Source organism: Borostomias antarcticus (genome assembly GCF_949987555.1).
Source record: "Borostomias antarcticus genome assembly, chromosome: 21".
Classification (NCBI taxonomy): domain Eukaryota; kingdom Metazoa; phylum Chordata; class Actinopteri; order Stomiiformes; family Stomiidae; genus Borostomias; species Borostomias antarcticus.
Genome location: NC_140254.1, coordinates 14810236 through 14832735, shown reverse-complemented (window position 1 = coordinate 14832735; position 22500 = coordinate 14810236). Strand labels below are relative to the sequence as shown.

The 22500-nt window shown below is 47.3% G+C and overlaps 1 protein-coding gene across 1 annotated transcript in view; it reads right to left on the bottom strand.

Moving 5' to 3' along the window:
* Positions 1–21562, bottom strand: part of snx13 (sorting nexin 13) — a gene marked incomplete at its 3' end in the record, with an annotated part of 24719 nt that extends 3157 nt beyond the window's left edge. Inside the window, exons 1-21 of the mRNA XM_084455171.1 lie at positions 21476–21562; positions 12462–12574; positions 12246–12348; positions 11867–11956; positions 10969–11090; positions 10597–10715; positions 8370–8474; positions 7992–8080; positions 7277–7360; positions 6932–7070; positions 6659–6747; positions 5788–5887; positions 5448–5641; positions 4828–4932; positions 4281–4413; positions 4146–4183; positions 2902–2971; positions 1124–1266; positions 853–960; positions 637–747; positions 63–224 (exon numbers count right to left, since the gene is read on the bottom strand). Coding sequence (XP_084311297.1) covers positions 63–224; positions 637–747; positions 853–960; positions 1124–1266; positions 2902–2971; positions 4146–4183; positions 4281–4413; positions 4828–4932; positions 5448–5641; positions 5788–5887; positions 6659–6747; positions 6932–7070; positions 7277–7360; positions 7992–8080; positions 8370–8474; positions 10597–10715; positions 10969–11090; positions 11867–11956; positions 12246–12348; positions 12462–12574; positions 21476–21487 — 2229 coding nt within the window. The 5' untranslated portion in view covers positions 21488–21562. The remainder of the gene's footprint in view (positions 1–62; positions 225–636; positions 748–852; positions 961–1123; positions 1267–2901; positions 2972–4145; positions 4184–4280; positions 4414–4827; positions 4933–5447; positions 5642–5787; positions 5888–6658; positions 6748–6931; positions 7071–7276; positions 7361–7991; positions 8081–8369; positions 8475–10596; positions 10716–10968; positions 11091–11866; positions 11957–12245; positions 12349–12461; positions 12575–21475) is intronic.
* Between the last annotated feature and the right edge of the window lie 938 nt (positions 21563–22500).

The window sequence follows — 22500 nt, the reverse complement described above, 5'->3', positions numbered from 1 at the left end:
GAAACATCCCGGAGGGGGAGAGGGGGGGGGCTGACGACGAGGCGCCGTGCGACCCCACTTACCTTGAATATGGAGTGTTTGATGTCCTGGCCCAGTCGCTCGGACATGCGGCCCATGTTGTCGGAGACCTTGTTCATGCCCTCGGCCAGGCTGTCCGGCAGGGCCTTGACCGCCAGGGACACGTTCCGCATGGAGCTACGCAGCGGGTTCACGAACGTGTCCATCTGAGGAGGGCGGCGGCATGTGGAAAAATAAAAAAATATGAATAAATTAACGAGTTGTCGAGATGTCGGCTAGCTAATATTAGCTAACTTGCAAGTTAACAGAGATGAGTAAAAATGTTGTTTTAAATGGACAAACATCATATGTGATGGTCATGCTACAATTCCAATGGAATCAAGAAATGATTTTCCTCCGGCCGTTCACTACCGTTCATATTTTCTCAGATTTAAGATACCATCTGGGTTTCGCTTCCTGCTTCCACTTAGGCACTCTAGCGAAGTAGAGTTCTTTATCTTTTTCAGCCATTTCAAGGCCTACCACCCCCTTGCAGGTCCATCTTTCAGTGCTGCTGATATTATTCAGTCAGTCAATACAGGAAAGTGACGGTCTGTGTGTGTGTGTGTGTGTGTGTACCTTCCGTGCAAAGTCGCCCTTGCCCTTGCTGTAGGCCTTGTTCTCCAGGAAGTCGTAGACGCAGGGGACCAGAGTAGGACAGGCCTTTATCATCTCTGGGTTAAGCAGCAGCTACAACACACACACACACAGATTGACACAACTGTGCCAAATCCCAGAAAATTCCCTCCAGCTTCTCCGCACATGCCCGTCCGCCGAGCTCACACGCTCGCGCACCTGTAGGTAGGCGTTGAGGTCTTTTTTCCTCTTCTCCAGGAAGTCTCTGTCCATGTTGTTGAAGGTCTTCTTCCCTGGCAGCTTGAGAATGGACGTCAGGTTCTCAAACTGGAGAAGGACACGCACAGACAGACACGTCAGTTCCACACACGCACACGCACAGACACAGAAACAGACACAGACACACAGACACACACACACACAGACACACAGACACACAGACACACAGACACACAGACACACAGACACACAGACACACACACCGACCGACCTGTTCGGTGATCCTCATGTGGAAGTCGTGGAAGTCGGAGTAGCGCCGGTAGGTCTTCCAGCAGTCCTCGCTGCCGTCGCCGCTGCGGCGGAACACGGTGATGGCGTAGAGCGCGTAGGTCTTACCGTGGTCATTGCACACCCCTGCACCCGGCACGGGGGGGAGAGAGGGGTCAGCTATCGAGCCAAACCAGCCCAGGGGAGGGGAGGGGGGGGGCTGGGGGACTGGAGGGGTGGCGGGAGGGAGGGAGGGAGTGCACCAGAGGGGGGCGAAGGGGAGGAGAGCATGAGAGAGAGAGAGAGAGAGAGAACAGCCAGAAAGAGAGAGAGAACAGCGAGAGAGAGAGAGAGAGAGAGAGAGAGAGAGAGAGAGAACAGCCAGAGAGAGAGAGAGAGAGAGAGAGAGAGAGAGAGGTTGGACAGATGACCAAAGAGGCCGGAGAAAGACGCAGAATGAGAGAAAGAGGGACAGCATGGCAGGATGACAAAACGGCAGATGATGACAATGACAAATGGCGGAGGGATGGCGTGAGACACGGAGGGGAAGAAAAAGGCAGGGAGGTGGAGAATGGAAACAAAAGGAAGAACAGAAGAAATGGTAAAGGCAATGGAATGATAGTATAAAAAAAGAGGAAAAGTGGAATGGTAAAATGAGATAGAAACATAATGAAAACCATGAGGTGAAAGGGTCAATGGCGGACACAGGGGGGCGGGGCTAGTCCGGGGAAGGGCGAGGAGGTCAGTAGGTAACGAAAAACCACACTCCTTTCCGAAATCAGTCACATATCCCCACATGCAAGTGAAACAGTTGTCAAAGGAGGGTTTAGCCATGAGTCACGCTAGCCTGGCATCGCCACCCTGATCACGTGATCGAGTCTGGTAATGCTCACGTTCAGACAGATTTCCACCCCGTCTGTTCTTGACCGGGCCAATCACAACCGTTTTTCTGATATGGGACGGGTTTGACAGAACGACCGTACCCACGTGATACGATGATGCGATGACTAACCCACGTTTCGGTGTTCTGATTGGTTATAGGTCCATGTTATTACGTTCTGATTGGTTATAGGTCTATTCAATTGCGTCCAGAGGCATTTGACCCTCGGAAATCGAAAATGAACAGAGCATTGCCAGGCTAGTCTCACCCCCGTACACATACAACCGAACCGGACCCCCGAACTACACCGGGAGCGCCACAGATCTGTCCGTGTCAGCCAGGGCTGCTTCCCTCCCACTGTCTCCAGTGAGGCTGGTTACCCCGGTCACACATACCACTATGCAAATTAGGACTGAAGTCCAATCTCCCTCTGTCCGTGGCATGTTTTCCTTAGGAAACATTCAATGAGTGTGTGTGTGTGTGTGTGTGTGTGTGTGTGTGTGTGTGTGTGTGTGTGTGTGCATGTATGTGTAAGAGACTTTTTCAAGCCTGGCTTTGGAGAGAAAATATCCAGTTGTTGGTCTGAACTCATTTCTCAGCTCGTAGGAAACACAACGTGCCGGTGCTGACTCTGCAGTTGCGGTGTAGTTTGGGGGTTATTTATACAGATGACGTTTCATATTCCAGCAGCCCACTAATTTAACCACCGTTATGTACCATGTGGTACCATGTAGTTACCAACTTTATCCTTAGTTCTCTTCGCTGCAAAATAAAGTACAGTCACACTCTATGGCATGCTTTTCCACACACAATCATCCACTTTCAAAAAACATTTTAGTTAAGCATCATTTGTGTTTAAGGAAATCAGTCCAGCACAACAAAAATTGTGTGTGTGTGTGTACCTGTATCAGAGATGAAGGCGTGTAGCTGCATAGAATCGTCATGGCAGGAGTTGGACAGGTCGTCCAATGACTGAGAAACAGAGGAGAGAAAATGACCAATCAACACCGGAGATACTGCTAACTTATCACCCAATCAACACCTGGAATACGGCGACAGTGCTGCAATAAAAGTGCTCCATTTCCCGGCTGGCTGTAGAAGGCCACAGTTTTATTATAGGATGATGGAGACTGTAGTTGGCTTATTAGTCGGGTCTGTAGAAGAAACCGAGAAGTACAGCTGTGTTAGTCAGGTTTGTAAACGATACAGAGAGGTGCTGTTGTGTTAGTCAGGTTTGTAAACGATACAGAGGTAAAGCTGTGTTAGTCAGGTTTGTAAACGATACAGAGGTACAGCTGTGTTAGTCAGGTTTGTAAACGATACAGAGGTAAAGCTGTGTTAGTCAGGTTTGTAAACGATACAGAGGTAAAGCTGTGTTAGTCAGGTTTGTAAACGATACAGAGGTAAAGCTGTGTTAGTCAGGTTTGTAAACGATACAGGGTAAAGCTGTGTTAGTCAGGTTTGTAAACGATACAGAGGTAAAGCTGTGTTAGTCAGGTTTGTAAACGATACAGAGGTACAGCTGTGTTAGTCAGGTTTGTAAACGATACAGAGGTACAGCTGTGTTAGTCAGGTTTGTAAACGATACAGAGGTAAAGCTGTGTTAGTCAGGTTTGTAAACGATACCGACAGGTGCTGATTTCGCCAACTTCTTCGACAAGAAAGTTAACGATATCAGATCCTCTTTCCCCCCTCCCCCGGTCAACGCTCCGTGCACAAACATCACCCCCCCACCCTCACCCTCTCTCCCCTCTCCGCTCCCCCACCTCCTCTCCACGCCCCACCTTATCCCACTTTTCCCACCTTATCCCGCACATGTCACATCCGTCACACGCTCCTGCAGATTCATGCTCTACAACATCAGGAGGATTTGTATTGTATTGCACTGTACTTTAGATTGCTATTCTTGCACTTTGCCTTCAGCACTAGATTATGCTCTTAGTCACTTGTTTTAGAAAGAAGATGCACTTGTGAGTTCTGGCAAGTAGTAGTACATTGGCTGATGTTAGTCAGGTTTGTAAACGATACAGAGGTACAGCTGTGTTAGTCAGGTTTGTAAACCATACAGAGGTACAGCTGTGTTAGTCAGGTTTGTAAACGATACCGACAGGTGCTGCTGTGTTCAGACAGAAAAAAACGGACTTACTAGATTGATGCTGCCCGTGGGAGAGCCGTTGAAAGACTCTGTGGAGGACGAGAACAAGACAAAGGTTTTACTCGTAACAAACTCAGCCAGCCGTCTGGGACGGGGTGAACACACGCGCACCAGTACGGCTCTGACCTCCGTCCCCGTCGTCTGACCCTCGGTAGCTGGGCTCCTTCAGCATGTCCAGCTCGGCCAGCATGCGCACGTAGAGAGGGCTCTGTCTGAACGAGGGGTAGAACCGCTCATCACGCAGCATCATATCGTACACCTGCCGCACGCACACACACACACACATATACACACACATACACAATACACACACACATACACAATACACACACATACACAATACACACACACATACACAATACACACACATACACAATACACACACATACACAATACACACACACATACACAATACACACACATACACAATATACACACACATACACAATACACACACACAATACACACACACATACACAATACACACACAATATACACACACATACACAATACACACACACATACACGATACACACACACATACACGATACACACACACACGCGCACAAAGAGAAAGCGGAGAGAGGTTCAGACTGAGCGCGGCCTGGGTGCGGGTTTATATACCGTACAAACAAGGTTGGTGCAGTACGTTGCAGACACAGCGTTCACACACCTTCTTCTGGACGTCGTCGAATATCTCTGGGGTGGGGTCTTCCTTCTGGAGCTTCTCCCCCAGTTTCACCACACTGGCCTCATCCACCTGGACCCTGGGAGAGGCCTGCAGAGAGAGGGAGAGAGAGAGGGAGAGAGAGAGGGAGGGAGAGAGGGAGAGAGAGAGAGCTGAGCTGTCAGCTGCGTATATCATGCATATTTTATGCATGTTTTATGTTTGTTATTTAAAAGGCCCTTCTAGGGGCGGGCATTGGAAATTAGCAATAGCTATACATGCTATGATGCAGTTCTTTGGAAGATTGCTGCACAACCCAACAGTGTACACTGTATCTGTCCCTATTCAAATAAACTTGAATGAGAGAGAGAGAGAGGGAGGGGGAGAGGGAGAGAGAGAGAGGGAGAGAGAGAGAGAGAGAGAGAGAGAGAGAGAGAGAGAGAGAGAGAGAGAGAAAGGGTTGGGGGTAGACGTGAAGTCAAACAGCCATGTGAAGGAACACTGGCTACAAGTCAGAGAGAACCCCCCCTCCTAGGACCGCTACCTACTCCTCACTCTCTCCACACATCCGTCTTCACACCCCCCTCCCTCTCCAAACATCCCCGCCCGGCCTGCCCCCCCGTTACCTTATCGGAGAGGTACTGCTCGTAGACTCCCAGCGCCGCCGCCTTCAGCAGTCCTTTGGTGGCCCCGCCCTGCTTCTTGCCGTCTCTCTGCCAGCCCTCCATCACCTCCAGCTGCTGCTGCGCTGTCACCCGATAGCCCTCCACCGTCAGCCAGAAGAACAGCTCCGCCTGGGCGCCCGCCGCCTGCATGTAGTCTGGACAGAGGAAGGTCAGGGGTCAGCTGTCGGCCGTGGCGGTCGCCGATGGTCGACCGACAGATGCTCCAGAGACGATACCGTTTATCTGAGACGGCTGTGTTATGGGTCATATGGATGTAAAATAAATTTCCCTATTTAATTACCCATGAAGAACTGCAGGGCAATGTTGTGCACCAGGATGTGCTCCAGCGGTATGATGCACAGCTTGCCGAAGTTGGCCGCCAGTTTAAGGGTGTCCACTTCCTGCAGAGAGAGAGAGAGAGAGGGAGAGGGAGAGGGAGAGGGAGAGGGAGAGGGAGAGGGAGAGGGAAAGGGAGAGGGGGAGGGAGAGGGAGAGGGAGAGGGAGAGGGAGAGGGAGAGGGAGAGGGAGAGGGAGAGGGAGAGGGAGAGGGAGAGGGAGAAGGAGAGGGAGAGGGAGAGGGAGAGAGATGATTAGGGACGAAGATGACCATGTCGTCCTGGTAAAACCTTCTGGCAATGTAGGCTTACTCCATCCGAGCACTAACATACAGGGTTGACTACAGACGATGGTGAACACACAGGGTTGATTAGAGACGACAGTGAACACACGGTTGATTAGAGACGATAGTGAACACACAGGGTTGATTAGAGACGATAGTGAACACACAGGGTTGATTAGAAACAACAGTGAACACACAGGGTTGACTACAGACGATGAACACACAGGGTTGACTACAGACGATGGTAAACACACAGGGTTGATTAGAGACGATAGTGAACACACAGGGTTGATTAGAGATGATAGTGAACACAGGGTTGATTAGAGACGATAGTGAACACACAGGGTTGATTAGAGATGATAGTGAACACAGGGTTGACTACAGACGATAGTGAACACACAGGGTTGATTAGAGATGATAGTGAACACAGGGTTGACTACAGACGATAGTGAACACACAGGGTTGACTACAGACGATAGTGAACACACAGGGTTGACTACAGACGATAGTGAACACACAGGGTTGACTACGGACGATGGTGAGTCGGCTCACCTTGCCTGACTGCAGCCTCTGGATCCTGGTCTCACACACTTTCTTGACAAACAGCAGACTGTTGATCTGATTCTTTATCACATTGATGTCTGAGATGGTAACATAAAAACGGAGACAGATGCAGCGATAAAATATAGATTTCCAGGAAAAGGAGTATGCAAGTCATTTTTGTCAATTTAAGGATTCGTGTGTGTGTGTTGTGTGTGTGTGTGTGTGTGTGTGTGTGTGTGTGTGTGTGTGTGTGTGTGTGTGTGTGTGTGTGTGCGTGCGTACCGTCTCCTGCTGTGTCCAAAGAGCGTAGGTACTGGAGCTCCTCCAAGGCCTTGTCTTTGACAGCCTCCAGCTCCGCCACTCTGTCAGTCAGCCTCAGGATGTTCATGAAGGCCTCGTAGTTGCAGCTCGAGTCCCGGATCTACAAGCACCCAAACACCCGTCCCCCTCAATAAAAAACACTTCATGTTTCCCCCTCAATAAAAAACACTTCATGTTTTTTTTTTTACACATTTTTTGCATTTTTGACAAGCGAAGTGTCCCTTTAATATGCATTTCTACAGTTAAGTGGTCAATGGCGGAAGCAGACTGTAGATCACGGTGAGTGGTGAACGGGAGGTAGCTCACCATCCAGACGACAAACTGGTTGATGTAGTCTGGATCACTCAGCTGGTTCACCAGAGGGAGCAGCACGCCTTGGGCCAGAACCTCCTTCAAGACATACACACACACACACACGCACACACGCACACACACACACGTACACCCAAACACACACACACGTACACCCAAACACACACACATACACCCAAAACACACACACAGACACACACACACACAGACACACAGACACACAGACACAGACACACACACACACACACACACACACACACACACACACACACACACACACACACACACATACACCCAAACACACACACATACACCCAAACACACCCAAACACACACACATACACCCAAAACACACACACAGACACACACACACACACACACACACACACATTATACCTCATATAGGCTTATGAAAATCACGTTACACATGAGTCAAACTAGGACCACAAAATTCAATTTAATCATCTTTGTGGTATTTTTAGAACTCTTGTCTGACGAAGCTCTGAACTAGAACTTGTTTGAGATCTTCTCCGGCAAAGTGTCTTCTGTTTACAGGCAGGTTTGTGTGGTAAGTGTGGTTAATGTGTGATACAGTGATAAAGAGAGTTAAGTTTTGACTATGTATGTGTGACTGTGTGTGTGTGTGTATGTGTGACTGTGTGTATGTGTGTGTGTGTGTGTGTGTGTGTGTGCTCTTTGTACCACTCACCCTGAGAAAGTATCTCATGTTCTTGTTGTGGAAGTCGCCAGGAGGTAGTAACAGATACAACAGCACCTCACAGAGGTCCCTCAGAAAACCTGACACACATGCGCGCGCGCGCACGCACACACACACACACACACACACACACACACACACACACACACACACACACACACACACACACACACACACACACACACACACACACACACACACACACACACACACACACGCAACAGATATTACACACTCTGAACATTAATTGAATAATGCCTGAAACATACCTGAAACATGATACCTGAATCTGTGGCAAGAGCTAGTCACCTTTTCATCATCAGAGTGTGTGTGTGTGTGTGCGAGAGAGAGAGAGCGTGTTCTGTTTACCTTCCTCATCTTTGTGGGAGGTGCACACCACATCTCGACAGATCTTCCTCTCCATCTCCACTTCTGCCTCGAAGAACGAGTCCACCAGCTCTTCAGACACATCTCCTGAGAGAACATCATCATCATTATCAGCATCATCATCTACCTCCACAACTTAAGCAATGAAGTAGTATTCACAAAACTCTGTTATTGTCTATGACATTGTTCCGATTGTTCTGTACTGTCTGCCTGTGTGAACCGTGTGTGTGTGTGTGTGTGTGTGTGTGTGTGTGGGTGGGTGTTTATGTTTTAAAGCATCTCTATTAGCTTATGCCATGGCAATCAGCTAGTCTTCCTGGTGTCCACACAACAAAAATACATTAAGACAATAACAATTGATACATTCCATTCAAACTTGAATAAACAAAAACAAATCCATTTTTTAAATAGCATCAACAAAAAGCAAACATCCTTCCAACAAAAATAAACCACAACCAGGCATCCGTCTGAAATCACAAACATATGTTTCCTTGCTACTGTTCAGCCTGTCATCTGCAAACCAATAAATGTGTCTTTAGAAGATGTTTTTCTTGTATCAAGGACTAAGCCAAGTAATTTTACATTCTTAACTTGTAGTATGGGTTCACTAGCTATACTGTACAGCTATGATGTATTAAATCCAATTTTGGCTTAGAAGCAAGTTTGTGCCTTGACCCAAAAACAATACTTTTAGTCTTAGATATATTTAGAACCAAGGCTCCGAACCAGTTCAAGGAACAGAAACGAAAACGAACAGTATTTTACGAGGAACAGAAACAGGAACGAAATGGTCTTTAATTGTTCCAGAACAGAAACGTTAATTTGAAATCTTTAAAACCGGTTAACGTTATTTTTTAGTTCTTTGTAGTAGGCCTATATAACTTAAAATCATTTTTGAAAAGAAGATTATTCGAGATTATTAGCGTGTGGATACAGTCATAGCCTATACCATATAGGCCTAGTGCCATCTGAATAGGCCACGAGTAGGCCTAACGAAGCGCTCCGTTGAATGGCTATAACTTCCAGTCAGGTAAGGGCTTTTTATTGGCCTAGTGATCAAGAGATAGGCCTATTAAATGTTTTGCACTAAATTATATTTGCTGTCGTATAGGCATACAAGCAGCAACAGTCTGGTGGATGTCTCTGAAATGTGTATCGCCACAAGAGAATATTTTTGTTTGCTATCTCAACTCATCTATTATTTTATTTATAGAGCACATTTAAAAACGACTGTGGTCGAGCCAAAGTGCTGTACAGGTAGGTGGCAAGACATAAGTTAATACATAATAAATAAATAACATAAAACATTATAAAACGAAATAAAAACAAACAATAGGCCTACAGGCGCAGAATAAAATAGCTTGCAGCAACAGTACAAGAAAATATTTTTAAAAAGGATGATGAGCTATGATGATAACTTATGACAGACCTGCGCATAGTTTACGGTGTGGATTAAGGGCATACGGGAATAGGACTAATGTTGCGGATTTCTTGTAAGATAATCAACAAGGCTACACTACAGCACACATCACCAAGGCTAATATTGTTGGCAATAAGGCCACCACAACCCTAGACTTGTTGATTATACCTTACAAGAAATACTGTATGCCTATAGACCCCCCCGGAACGGTGAACGGAACGTTATTTTTCGTTCTTAGGAACGCTATGTTGGTGGCGGAACACGAGAACAGAAACGTTAAATATGCTGGTTCTGCTCGGAGCGAACGGATTAAATAATTTTGTTTTAAAGCCCTGTTTAGAACTAACTTATTCCACTTGATCCATCCATTTGATAAAACTTGATTGAGTTCGCTGCACGTAGTTGCGGCATAATACAGTGTACAATCACCAGCATACAGCGCAATACTAGCATTATAATATGAGAAGGAAAATCATTGGTGAAAATAGAAAAGGAGAGAGGTCCAAGACAACTTCCTTGTGGCACACCATACCGTAGGCTAGACTGCTAGGCTGCCATTGTAGTAAATCCTCTGTGTTAAAGATAACTCTTCATCAAGGTAATAGCAGAACCATAACATGTGAGCGTTACAATTAAAACATCATGATCAATGGCATCAAATGTAGCACTTAAGTCTAACATAACCACAGCCACTACCTTTGAGTTATCCATTTCTTTTAGCCAGTCATCTGTCATTAGCGTGAGTGCAGTGCTGGTAGATCAGCCCCGTCTGTATGCGTGTGTTCTTACTCTGCTTGTCCTCTCTCTCGCTGAGCCTGTCCTGAGCCTTCCTGAAGACGCGGAGGTGAGTGGCGAAGTCATCCACCAGACGAGTGGTAAAGTAAGGCTGCCAGTCCACCTCTTTGGACCTAAACAACACGCAAATGTCAAAAACAAATAACCAAACCCCCGTTGACAAGACCCATATGTAACAGGTGGGTAACAGGGGGGGATTTTAACCGCCGACCTTCCGCACGGGAACCCAAACAGCTACCCCTGGACCACAGATATGGGTGGTAATCTGGTGGGGCTGCTCATCCCAAGGGCCTCGTCCCAAACAACCTCTGCTACACACAACGGTTTCCCCAGAAGATTAATAATGACGCAATAGTGGCCCAGTACCGTGTGGAGAACTGGACGAGGGCGTTCTGGACAGTCTGTCGGATCTCCAGCAGGAAGGATTCGTCCTCACTGAGAGTGTAGTACCAGTACTGGATATAGTCTCTCAACGCAAACTGAATCACCTGGCAGGGATGGATGGAGGGAGAGGGGTCGGGAGAGAGAGAGAGAGAGAGAGAGAGAGAGAGAGAGAGAGAGAGAGAGAGAGAGAGAGAGAGGAGAGATAGATACTTTACTGAGATATCAGTAATGAGAGATATCCTCATTGATGCACAAGCAAGCACAACTAGGGTGATACAGTGTAATCGTATGCTACAAATAAAAGCAACACACACACATGAACACACACACACATACACACACGGCCGATCCAATATTGAATCAAGCCTAATGTCATTTCCTCCATCTATCCACAGCTATAGCAACTACATAACCCACACATTTAAGTAACAGCCAGCAGGACACTCAGTTAAGAAGGAATTCTGGTAAACAGAGAGAGGGAGGGAGAAAGAGAACACACAGAGTGCAGCCTTGATGACTGCAGAAGTTCTTGTGGGGTAATTTGGTGTTATGCAGAGCTGTAAAGACAAACACATTGACCACATGCCTGCAGCCGAAAAGACTGTAGTGTGCATTCTTTTTTTAAAGAAGCAGCTAGTAAGCAGAGACAGAGAGAGGGAGAGAGAGAGAGATAAAAAAAAAGAGACAGAGTGTGTGCGAGAGAGTGTCATCTGACACTCCCAACAAAGTGCTAGGTCAGCACTCTGGCGGACCGCAGATTACACTACTACTGCTACTTCAGCCACGCAGCTTTGCTGTCACAGGGCTGGTTCCTGTTCCTGTTCTGGTCACAGGTCAGGTCAGGTCTGCACTGGGCTACTGTAGACCACACAGGGTTTACCTGCTGCAACGGCTCGTCTATGAAGTTGGAGCCGGTAAGCCTCCTGTCGATCTTTATAGGCTTCAGCTCCAGCTTCATCTCATCCAACAACTGAGAGAGAGGGGGAGAGAGAGAGGGAGAGAGAGGGGGAGAGAGATGGGGAGAGAGAGATGGAGAGAGAGAGGGAGAGAGAGAGGGGGAGAGAGAGAGATGAAGAGAGAGGGGGAGAGAGAGGGGGAGAGAGAGATGAAGAAAGAGAGGGAGAGAGAGAGAGACAGAGTGGAGTAGCTCATTCAATTTATGATGTGTGTGTGTGTGTGTGTGTGTGTGTGTGTGTGTGTGTGTGTGTGTGTGTGTGTGTGTGTGTGTGTGTGTGTGTACGCGCGTGTGCGTTTCATACCTTTAGTATCCCAGTTTGCGTGGGTGACAGGTACGAGTGTTCACTCTTCTCCAGATGTTTCTCTGAGTTGGTCTTCCCATATAGCAGCGTGACCGCAAAGCCCCTAAACAGCAGAGGAGGAGCTTATTGGCCAAGAGATGAGCAATGACAGCAGCACACCAATGAAGGTACACCCTTAAACTCATCCAGGAAGTGAATGAAACATGTTCTCCTCACCCTCCAATGAAGCAGAAGATATAGATGGCCAGGTAGAATATAGCGAAGGGTCCGAAGGTGATGAGGAAGAGCACAACTCCGAGACCCCCCCATCCCCAGACGGATAGACTGGCCTGTAACACACACACACATACACACATGCACACACACACACACACACACAAAGGGGAAGAAATGGTTAGTGGCAGTGGCAGATTGCCTTCCTAATAGCAGTGGAACTAATCTAATCTCTAATTTAGTAGCCACTTCACAAAACTGACCAATTTAACAGGTCAGATAAGAAATGTCTGTTCTCTATAGCCTAATGTTGATCTTTGTTCCTACACACACAGTAACAAACGGCGAAACAGCAAATGACTGTCATTCTCTCTCAGAGAGAGAGAGACAGAGAGAGAGAGAGATGGCTATTTTTATTTGATTCTTAAATTATTTGACAATTCAAATGTCTTTATCGTGCCAAAAAGGCAACAGTGAATTAAATGAAAGAGGGAGACAGAGACAGAGGGAAATACACTGAGACAGAGAGAGATAGCGAGAGATAGCGAGAAAGAGAGAAAGAGAAAGAGAGAGAGACGGGGAGTGTTCCCCATCCTCGGGTTTCCTGTTATTGCCAGCGTAGGAAACAGCAGCTCTCTAAATGCTGACCTCGCTGCACTCTGACCCACTCAGTCATGCAGGCTAATACCACCTGTTGTGTACCATGCTACAGTAGCTGTAGCTAGCCTCTCTACACTTCTGGGCCATTCACAACCAGGCTAACAGGCTAACATGAATGCTAGCTGTACAGTAGCTAGCTAGCCTCTTAAATATTGTACAATATCTGAGCCATTCACAACCAGGCAAACGGGCACAAGCTAGTTGTCCTACTCCATTGCTCTGCTGCAGGGCTGCCACATATATGGGCCACCAGCTCTGCCTGTACCTCTCTTAGGTCACCTGCCTACGCTTGGGAGGCTTCCCTATTCGAAAGACATCCAGCTAAACGCTAATGCTTGAGGGCTGTAGACTAAAGCTGAACTGTGCTTAAAAAGTACCGCGCGTCCGAGAGAAGCAAGCGTTGTCTGACATTTCCTGAGAGTGAGTGAGTGAGTGAGTGAGTGAGTGAGTGAGTGAGTGAGTGAGTGAGTGAGTGAGTGAGTGAGTGTGGGGGCGACGTGCCAGGTGAGGTTAGGTGACAATCAGTCCAAGCGCAAGTGTAGGGGCTGAGGGCCAATAGGAACGAGGGTGAATAGGGCTGAGAGCATAATAGCAGCTCCTTCAGAGGAATGTGAGCGTTTCTGAGGCTGCAGTGCCGTGCTCCGGGGGACTGAGTCACTCCAGGTGCAGCGGGGCGGAGGGAGGGGGGGAGGGAGGAGGAAACTAGGCCATGTTTCCGACAGAGAAGCTTAACGGCATCATATACTGTCTGTGTGTTGGCTATGCAGCATTGAGAGGTGCTCAGGGAGCGAGGTAGTCTACACAGCCAAAACTGCACTCACGCGCCCTCACACACACACACACACACACACACACACACACACACACAAACACACACACACACACACAATCTCTCTCCCCCTGCCAAAAACTCACACCGCCAGACCTCCTAATCCAGATGCTGACAGTGACTGTAGGGGTCTGTTAGCATGGATGGTCTAGCCTGGATACTAGCGTTCCTCTGGGATAGAGATAGCTGCCGGGCCCCAAACATGTATTTTCTCTGGCCCTTAGCCTGGCGGGTAGCAGGCCATAACTGAACACGTTATCTTGCGGCCGTATCGAAAACATACCGTTCTGCCTGCAGTGATTTGGATGCATATCACAGTCGGCCAATCTGGTCGAACAAGGAAGACTATCTTATGCCAATAGGGAGCTGAGACAATTTCGTTGTGTCCGGGTGTTGTAACTGAATGTCCATGCTACAGTATACCAACTTGACGTGCTAGCATTCCTGAGATTCCTGAGATTCCTAGAGTCGTAATTTTAATAATGTAGGCTACTCTTTTTTTTAGCTACACCATACAGTGAGTGTGTAGGGTCACCTTTTATACTCGATTTGCAATTAGGAGTGTTTTTCAAAAAGCAGAGAGAGTTCATAATTTTAGGCAAAAGTCCACCTGGCTAGCTAGACCAGCTCCCTTGTTAGCATACTAGCTAACGTTATCTTGCATGAACAAGATTTTTAATTTTTTAATTAAGACGTATTTTAGAAAATGCACAATATTTGATATTAAATGTTTATTGACATCAGTGACAACTTAGCTAGCTAGATAGCAATAAAAAAAAATCACAAAACACAAATCACTAGGGCTGGGTTAAAAAAATAGATTCATCGATTAATTAAATGATTCAGAATTGATTCATGAATCCCAAAATCGATCTTTTATTTAATGAATGAATGAATAAATGAAGGAATGAATAGTTCATACATTCAATGATTCATTCATTTTTGGAAATCAGTATCGATACCCAGCCCTAGTATTGATGTGTTGCATAACTTGGCAGTCATGTAAAGGATTAACAAAAAAATAAAAATAAAAATAAAAAAAAGTTTTAGTAACACTAACCGAATCGATATTGAATCGAATCGAGATAATCGATTCTGAACCTTGCGAATCGGAATCGATTCTTTAAATTAAAATCGATACCCAGCCCTACAAATCACAACCAGACTTTTCATGAAGTGAGAATGCTGAATTCACGTGCTCCTCGGATGGTCCAATTTCCCGAGTTGTGAAGTCGCTCTTCTGACTTCTGTGTGTTCATGAGCTTTTAAATTGTAATATGGGAACAACATGGACGCTACAAAGAAGATAATGCATTTTATTGCCCAGGGTGTTTAAACCTGCTGGTACAGGTAGCTGTTTCTAGTTTTTGCGTGACAATAAAGAGAAAAAGATTCCCTTCAGCACAATATTGCTTTAGGCTACCAGACTAATTCAATTAAAGAATAATTAATCTAGATCACTCTACGTGGACAGCAACAAACAGTTACAACCTTACAAATGACATGTGAGCCAAAAAGAAACCGTTTATTACCGCCACAACTAAACATTTAACCTACTTTCGTCCGCATCTTCCTGCTATGGCGCCACAAGTCGGCAAGTCGTGTACCAAAATGTTTGCCGACTGACCGACTTGACTTGAAACAAACAGGACATTCCCGTTACAGCCTTCCTACTACATCACTCACCCGGACATATTTTGGCAACCGGACATTATTTGGCATGACAGAGCCATTTGCAGCCAACAAAATCTGGGCTACGTGTCGGAAAAGCTCAGGGCTACAAACTCAAGAGCCTCTGACACAATGAGCTACGACACCATTGGTTCAAAATAGCTTACAGTCAATCAGCGGACAGGAGCATGAGACAGTAGAACCAGTTGAACAGGGGGACAGACAATGGAGCGGAATGCCAGTCACAGCCCTTAACAAGAGTTCCAGCATGTGTCGAAACTCGCCGGCCCTATTTCCAAACAGAGACAATCCCCTAGGCCTCATAAATGGAAGGCCCGAGCAAACGCTCGCCAGGGTGCTGAAAAACAAAGACAACTCTCTTGGCATCTCAGCGCTCCCACACGTTTTGGGGATTTCGCCCAGAATAACCTTTCAGCAGCCGCGCGCACTGCAGAGACAAAGGTTTCAATCACACTCCCGAGCTGCACTAACCGTGCATGGTCAGCGCAAGCTGACGTTTTACGACGTTTCCGCGCAGGGCTTAGCACAGTGGTCAGCAGTAACAACCGCTGTTACCGATGCTGCGCTACTATCCGTGTCCCCTCGATGCTGCGCTACTATCCGTGTCCCCTCGATGCTGCGCTACTATCCGTGTCCCCTCGATGCTGCGCTACTATCCGTGTCCCCTCGATGCTGCGCTACTATCCGTGTCCCCTCGATGCTGCGCTACTATCCGTGTCCCCTCGATGCTGCGCTACTATCCGTGTCCCCTCGATGCTGCGCTACTATCCGTGTCCCCTCGATGCTGCGCTACTATCCGTGTCCCCTCGAGGCAGATATGGACTCAGCAGCAGGTGTTGGTGAAATCACACAGGAGCAGAAGTGGGCTAAATCGCATGGGACCTACGCACAAGACATAAGCCACAGCCACCTATAACAAAAAGCTATGCGGTTTCAACTCGGGCAGAGGCTCCATCTTCATAGAGGGGAACAGTTTCAGTTCCGTCTCTTCAACACACTTCCACAACTGGTGGGGAAGGTGCTATTCAGAGAGAGGGGACGGATTCACAAGCATCTGGCAGGAGGTAACAGTAGCACACAAACAATAGGCTGCTGTTTGAAATGTCGCCCATATTAGTGTGACTGAGGTTCATAGAGAGCTATATCAAATCCAGGAAGGACAGAAAGTGAAGGCTGTGACGTCAAATGACAGGATAGATAGATTTAAACTTTAGTGATTATCCTTGAGGGGAAATTCCTTACGTGGGGTCAGTGTTAATGTTTCCAGCTGGGTGTGTGTGGCTCTGAATGAGATGATGCCTGACTGGCACAGGGTCATTGCAGCTTACACACAGCTTTAACACGCACCATCTGCTCTAGTGATCAACACCAGACTATCCCTAACACACTTCATATTACACTGATTATATGAGGGACGTTAGGGATGTTACGCGCGCACACACACTACACACTACACACACACACACACACACACTCCACACACACTACACACTACACACTACACACTACACACACACACACACACACACACACACACACACACACACACACACACACACACACAAGCAGCTCCAATAACCAACACTGGATCTTGGCTACATTTCAACTAGTGAACTGACCAACACTTGTTTGTAATCAGTGACTCGCACTTCAAATAAGAGTTCCTCCATTTTTCATGCTACCCTTCAAACACACATTTCCCGTCTCTGCTCTCAATCAACTACTGTGTCACTAACACATTCACTCTGATCTACAGTGCCTCCAGCTCTTCCTGTAGTTTCCTTACAAACACACACACACGTTTGGGGGTGAGGGACTGCTACATACTCAAGGGAGATATTAGCATGTGCAGGGATACAGAAGTATTTCCTGCATTCAGGAAAGGTATGTAGCTACTAGCAGTATTCGAGGTATGTCCTTGATGTCTAGACTCTCTAACACCTCTCTCTCTCTCTCTCTCTCTCTCACACACACACACTCACATTATCACACACTCTCTCTCTCTCACTCACACACACACACACTCTCTCTCTCTCTCTCACATTCTCACACACACACACACACACACACACACACACACACACACACACACACAGACACACACACACACACACACACACAGACACACACACACTCACACACACACAGAGGACGGCTGATAGCCCAGAGAAAGGGTCACAGTGTAGAGTTGACACGCCACGGCAGAACAGTCAGGCAGCTCACAGCTGAGAACCCCAGCAGGGCTGAGAGCTATGGCTGGGGGGGGGGCATCTAAAGCAGGGCTTCCATGCCCATGACCCTGCCTGGCCGGAGAGTGAAGGGTTAACGCAGCCCATTACAGCTGTCCTTGGAGAGCTGTTTCAAGCCAGGGGAGAGAAGAAGAAAGGGAGGGAGAGATGGAGGGGAGAGAGAGGGAAAGAGGGAGGAGGCAGGGGGGAGAGGAAGGAGAATACTGGCCAGAGGGAGGCTCGGGGCGGCTGGAGCAAATCCATGAGGACCACAAAGAGAAAACGTCCTCGTGGCCATCAGTGTTGATTAGGGCTGGGTTTAAAAAATCTATTCATTGATTCTGAATCGATTCATGAATCCCAAAATCGATCTTTTATTTAATGAATGAATGAATAAATGAAGGAATGAATAGTTCATTCATTCATACAATGATTCATTCATTCATTCATTTTTGGAAATCAGTATCGATACCCAGCCCTAGTATTGATGTGTTGCATAACTTGGCAGTCATGTAATTAAGGTTACAGCTAAAAAAAAAACAGGTTTTAGTAACACTAACCGAATCGATATTGAATCGAATCGAATCGTGATAATCGATTCTGAACCTTGTGAATCGGAATCTAATCGATTCTTGAAATTCGACTCGATACCCAGCCCTAGTGTTGATGTCATTGAGCCAACCAACATCCATCCGTCAGACAGGACAGGACAGGACAGGACAGGACAGGACAGGACAGGACAGGACAGGACAGGACAGGACAGGACAGGACAGGACAGGACAGGACAGGACAGGACAGGACAGGACAGGACAGGACAGGACAGGACAGGACAGGACAGGACAGGACAGGACAGGACAGGACAGGACAGGACAGGACAGGACAGGACAGGACAGGACAGGACAGGACAGGACAGGACAGGACAGGACAGGACAGGACAGGACAGGACAGGACAGGACAGGACAGGACAGGACAGGACAGGACAGGACAGGACAGGACAGGACAGGACAGGACAGGACAGGACAGGACAGGACAGGACAGGACAGGACAGGACAGGACAGGACAGGACAGGACAGGACAGGACAGGACAGGACAGGACAGGACAGGACAGGACAGGACAGGACAGGACAGGACAGGACAGGACAGGACAGGACAGGACAGGACAGGACAGGACAGGACAGGACAGGACAGGACAGGACAGGACAGGACAGGACAGGACAGGACAGGACAGGACAGGACAGGACAGGACAGGACAGGACAGGACAGGACAGGACAGGACAGGACAGGACAGGACAGGACAGGACAGGACAGGACAGGACAGGACAGGACAGGACAGGACAGGACAGGACAGGACAGGACAGGACAGGACAGGACAGGACAGGACAGGACAGGACAGGACAGGACAGGACAGGACAGGACAGGACAGGACAGGACAGGACAGGACAGGACAGGACAGGACAGGACAGGACAGGACAGGACAGGACAGGACAGGACAGGACAGGACAGGACAGGACAGGACAGGACAGGACAGGACAGGACAGGACAGGACAGGACAGGACAGGACAGGACAGGACAGGACAGGACAGGACAGGACAGGACAGGACAGGACAGGACAGGACAGGACAGGACAGGACAGGACAGGACAGGACAGGACAGGACAGGACAGGACAGGACAGGACAGGACAGGACAGGACAGTCTCAAGGATAGCCAGGCGGACTTGACCCCTACCTGCTATAAGTCAGGAAGGTATTTTGTTGGCTCACTGAGTGTTGACAGTGAGTGACATCCAAATCTTAATTTCCAGATGTCTTTAACTAGACTACTACACATGTTATACACATGTTATTACACAGACAGACCAAGGAACATTAGCGACCATCATGCCCATAAAGTCAACATCTAAAACAAGTGTTAATGAGAGTGGATGATGGCAACTATACTGGCTGTACCCATCCTGCTAGAAGGGCAGGTGCAGTTGCATCTGTCCCACATGGGTCTTTGGACCAGTGTTGATAGTGGACATGGAAAGGGACCATAGCGCACACTTAAAGATACCTAGTCTCAACTGAGGTATCCATCACCCCTGGCTTCCTCTCCTCTCCCCAGCGGCCATTTCTACCAACTACATAAAGGAAGCGTTCGACAAGCAGGGTCTGAGGATGATGAGGCTGTCTCTCTCGGAAGCTCTCCTTCTTCCGAAACTTCGACACCTTGGATGAGATTTTACCCCTGAGAGAGGCATAGTTCTACACAACACTGCCAACTACGATAGGCTGGGGCAGTTAAAACACAGTACCGCCATTGGTGTGTGAATGTGTGTGTGAATGGGTGAATGAGAGGCCATTGTAAAGCGCTTTGAGTGCCGCTAAGGTGGAAAAGCGCTATATAAGTGCAGTCCCTTTACCATTTACAGAGGTGTGATATGCAACGCTGCGTGGGTTACACCGGTCAGGAGAGCAGCTATGATACCACGGCAGCCTGAGTATCAGTCGATGGGCGCTGGGTATAGAGCACAGTCTCTATACCCTGACCTAATCCCTGTTTAAAACGACCTGAGCTGTGGTCAGCTGGTTGTGGCCAGGATCCTTTCCACTCAGATAACCTGGTGGTGATAGCCAAATACAGGTACTGTAGTATTATACAGCCATCAAATAATAGAGAAAGTGTAGCCTTGATAACTCACTCATATATCCTATGAAAGGGACATCTGTGCCCTAGATTGTAACCAAATGAGGCCTAACTATATGGGTAGTTACCTCTACAGGACACATGTAACTGGACGAGGCCGACCTATTACAGTTACTATTAAAATACTATCTTGATATTTCTGCAGGTTAATTTTTCATGACACATTAAATCACATTAACAATTTGGGTGGTGAACACTACGCGTCCAGAGATGTGATTTAGCTACAGGATGGATCAAATACTAGTACTAATGCATTAATTTCCCCATATAAAACACCAAGGAGGGAAAACAAGTAAACCTGAACAGACGGCTTGCTATACAGTAACTCGCCTGTAGACATTTAATCAGCTACTGTACAAAAGAATAGCCCAGGTATCATAGCTAGCAGATAGCTTCTAGTAGCTAAGATAGCTAGTTGGTCGAACTGATCTCCAAACAAGATAGCTTCTTTGGAATGATCAATCCTAGATTAGTCTCTGCTCTGGCCCACACCTAGATATAGCTAAGCTAAACCTGGGCGACATTGTAATACATCCAGCTAAACCTGTGTCATGCTAATTCGATACGTGGACGCGCCCATCTCTCACCTGAATATGTTGTTGTGATAAAGATTTCCTTCTGTTGGCAACGTTACTCCTCATAATCGAAACGCATAGCGTTGCTTATATCAACTAACCAGCGAGCTAATTCAAGCACAGCGTTAGGGGTAGGGATGTCCTACACTCATCGTCTTAGCCGTGCTAATCCTCGACTGACTGGGCACTTAGCAGATGCTGTTTTTGAAAACACAAAAGCTGTCCTATGTTTACCTGTGATTTGTTGCTTACGAGCTAGCTATGCTAGCTGCGAGGCTAGCTGTCACTGTCCCAACGCACGGAAAAATAAAGTCGTAAACGCACCTGTTTCGCACATATAAACTTACCTCTGCAAACATTGTTTAAAAGGCTGTGGGTGTCGTGGCTTAGGCTAACCCCACCACATCGTATCACGCAAAAATGTGTCTATTTTCTCGTTCAAAAGCGACTGTATTTCCAGTCTTCGTACTCTTCTCGGAGAGTAGCCATATTGCAAGCTTTACGTCTCGGGCACCCCTTTTTTCGACGTCGCTCTCTGATTCGTTAAAAAAAACGATGACGCATGCAACACACCCGTGACTGCAATTTTTTAAAAGTAATTTCCCATAGGCTACATAGATTTCACAACATGGATTGGCGTGACACGATGACTAAAATATGTACTTCACAGACATTTTTCTCATTTGCACTAAAATTATTGTTGTATCACTCTGACTTCTGAGCACATAGCAAACTAAAGGCCCACAACCTGCATTGAAGATGCCCAGCCAAATCAATCATATCGCCCTGAGCAACCAATAATATAAATAACTGCATAGAATCGACATATGCGACTTATGTGCAATAAATTAGTTCAATAGCGCATTGTGATATTAATGGAAGAAGTACTATGTAGGCTGTCGAAGACTGAATGCATGGTGTGGCACGCATGTAGGCATTGGCATTCATAGTTCCTGGATGAGGTCACATTGAGGGTCAGTATCCTCGTTAACTTATATTATTTAGTGACATCCTGGCATCTGTATCACTGAGAACAGCTTTACCTGACACCCCCTGTACATGCTGGCAGAGAGAGAGAGAGAGAGAGAGAGAGAGAGAGAGAGAGAAAGTAAGAAGATGAATAATGGAGGATACATTGTGTTGTAGTGACAGAACCTCCGTGCTGGCAGGGCTGCAGCAGGGTCACACAGCAGACAGGCAAACATGCTCCCTGAATCCGATGGCTGCTTCCAGGTGGTAGGGCACACTCACAACTCGAGGCTACCCATCGTATCACTGCCCAGGCGCGTGCCGCATAGAGGAAACCGCCACTCTCATGTTTCCTTGAGGTGTGTGTGTGTGTGTGTGTGTGTGTGTGTGTGTTTGGTGTCCG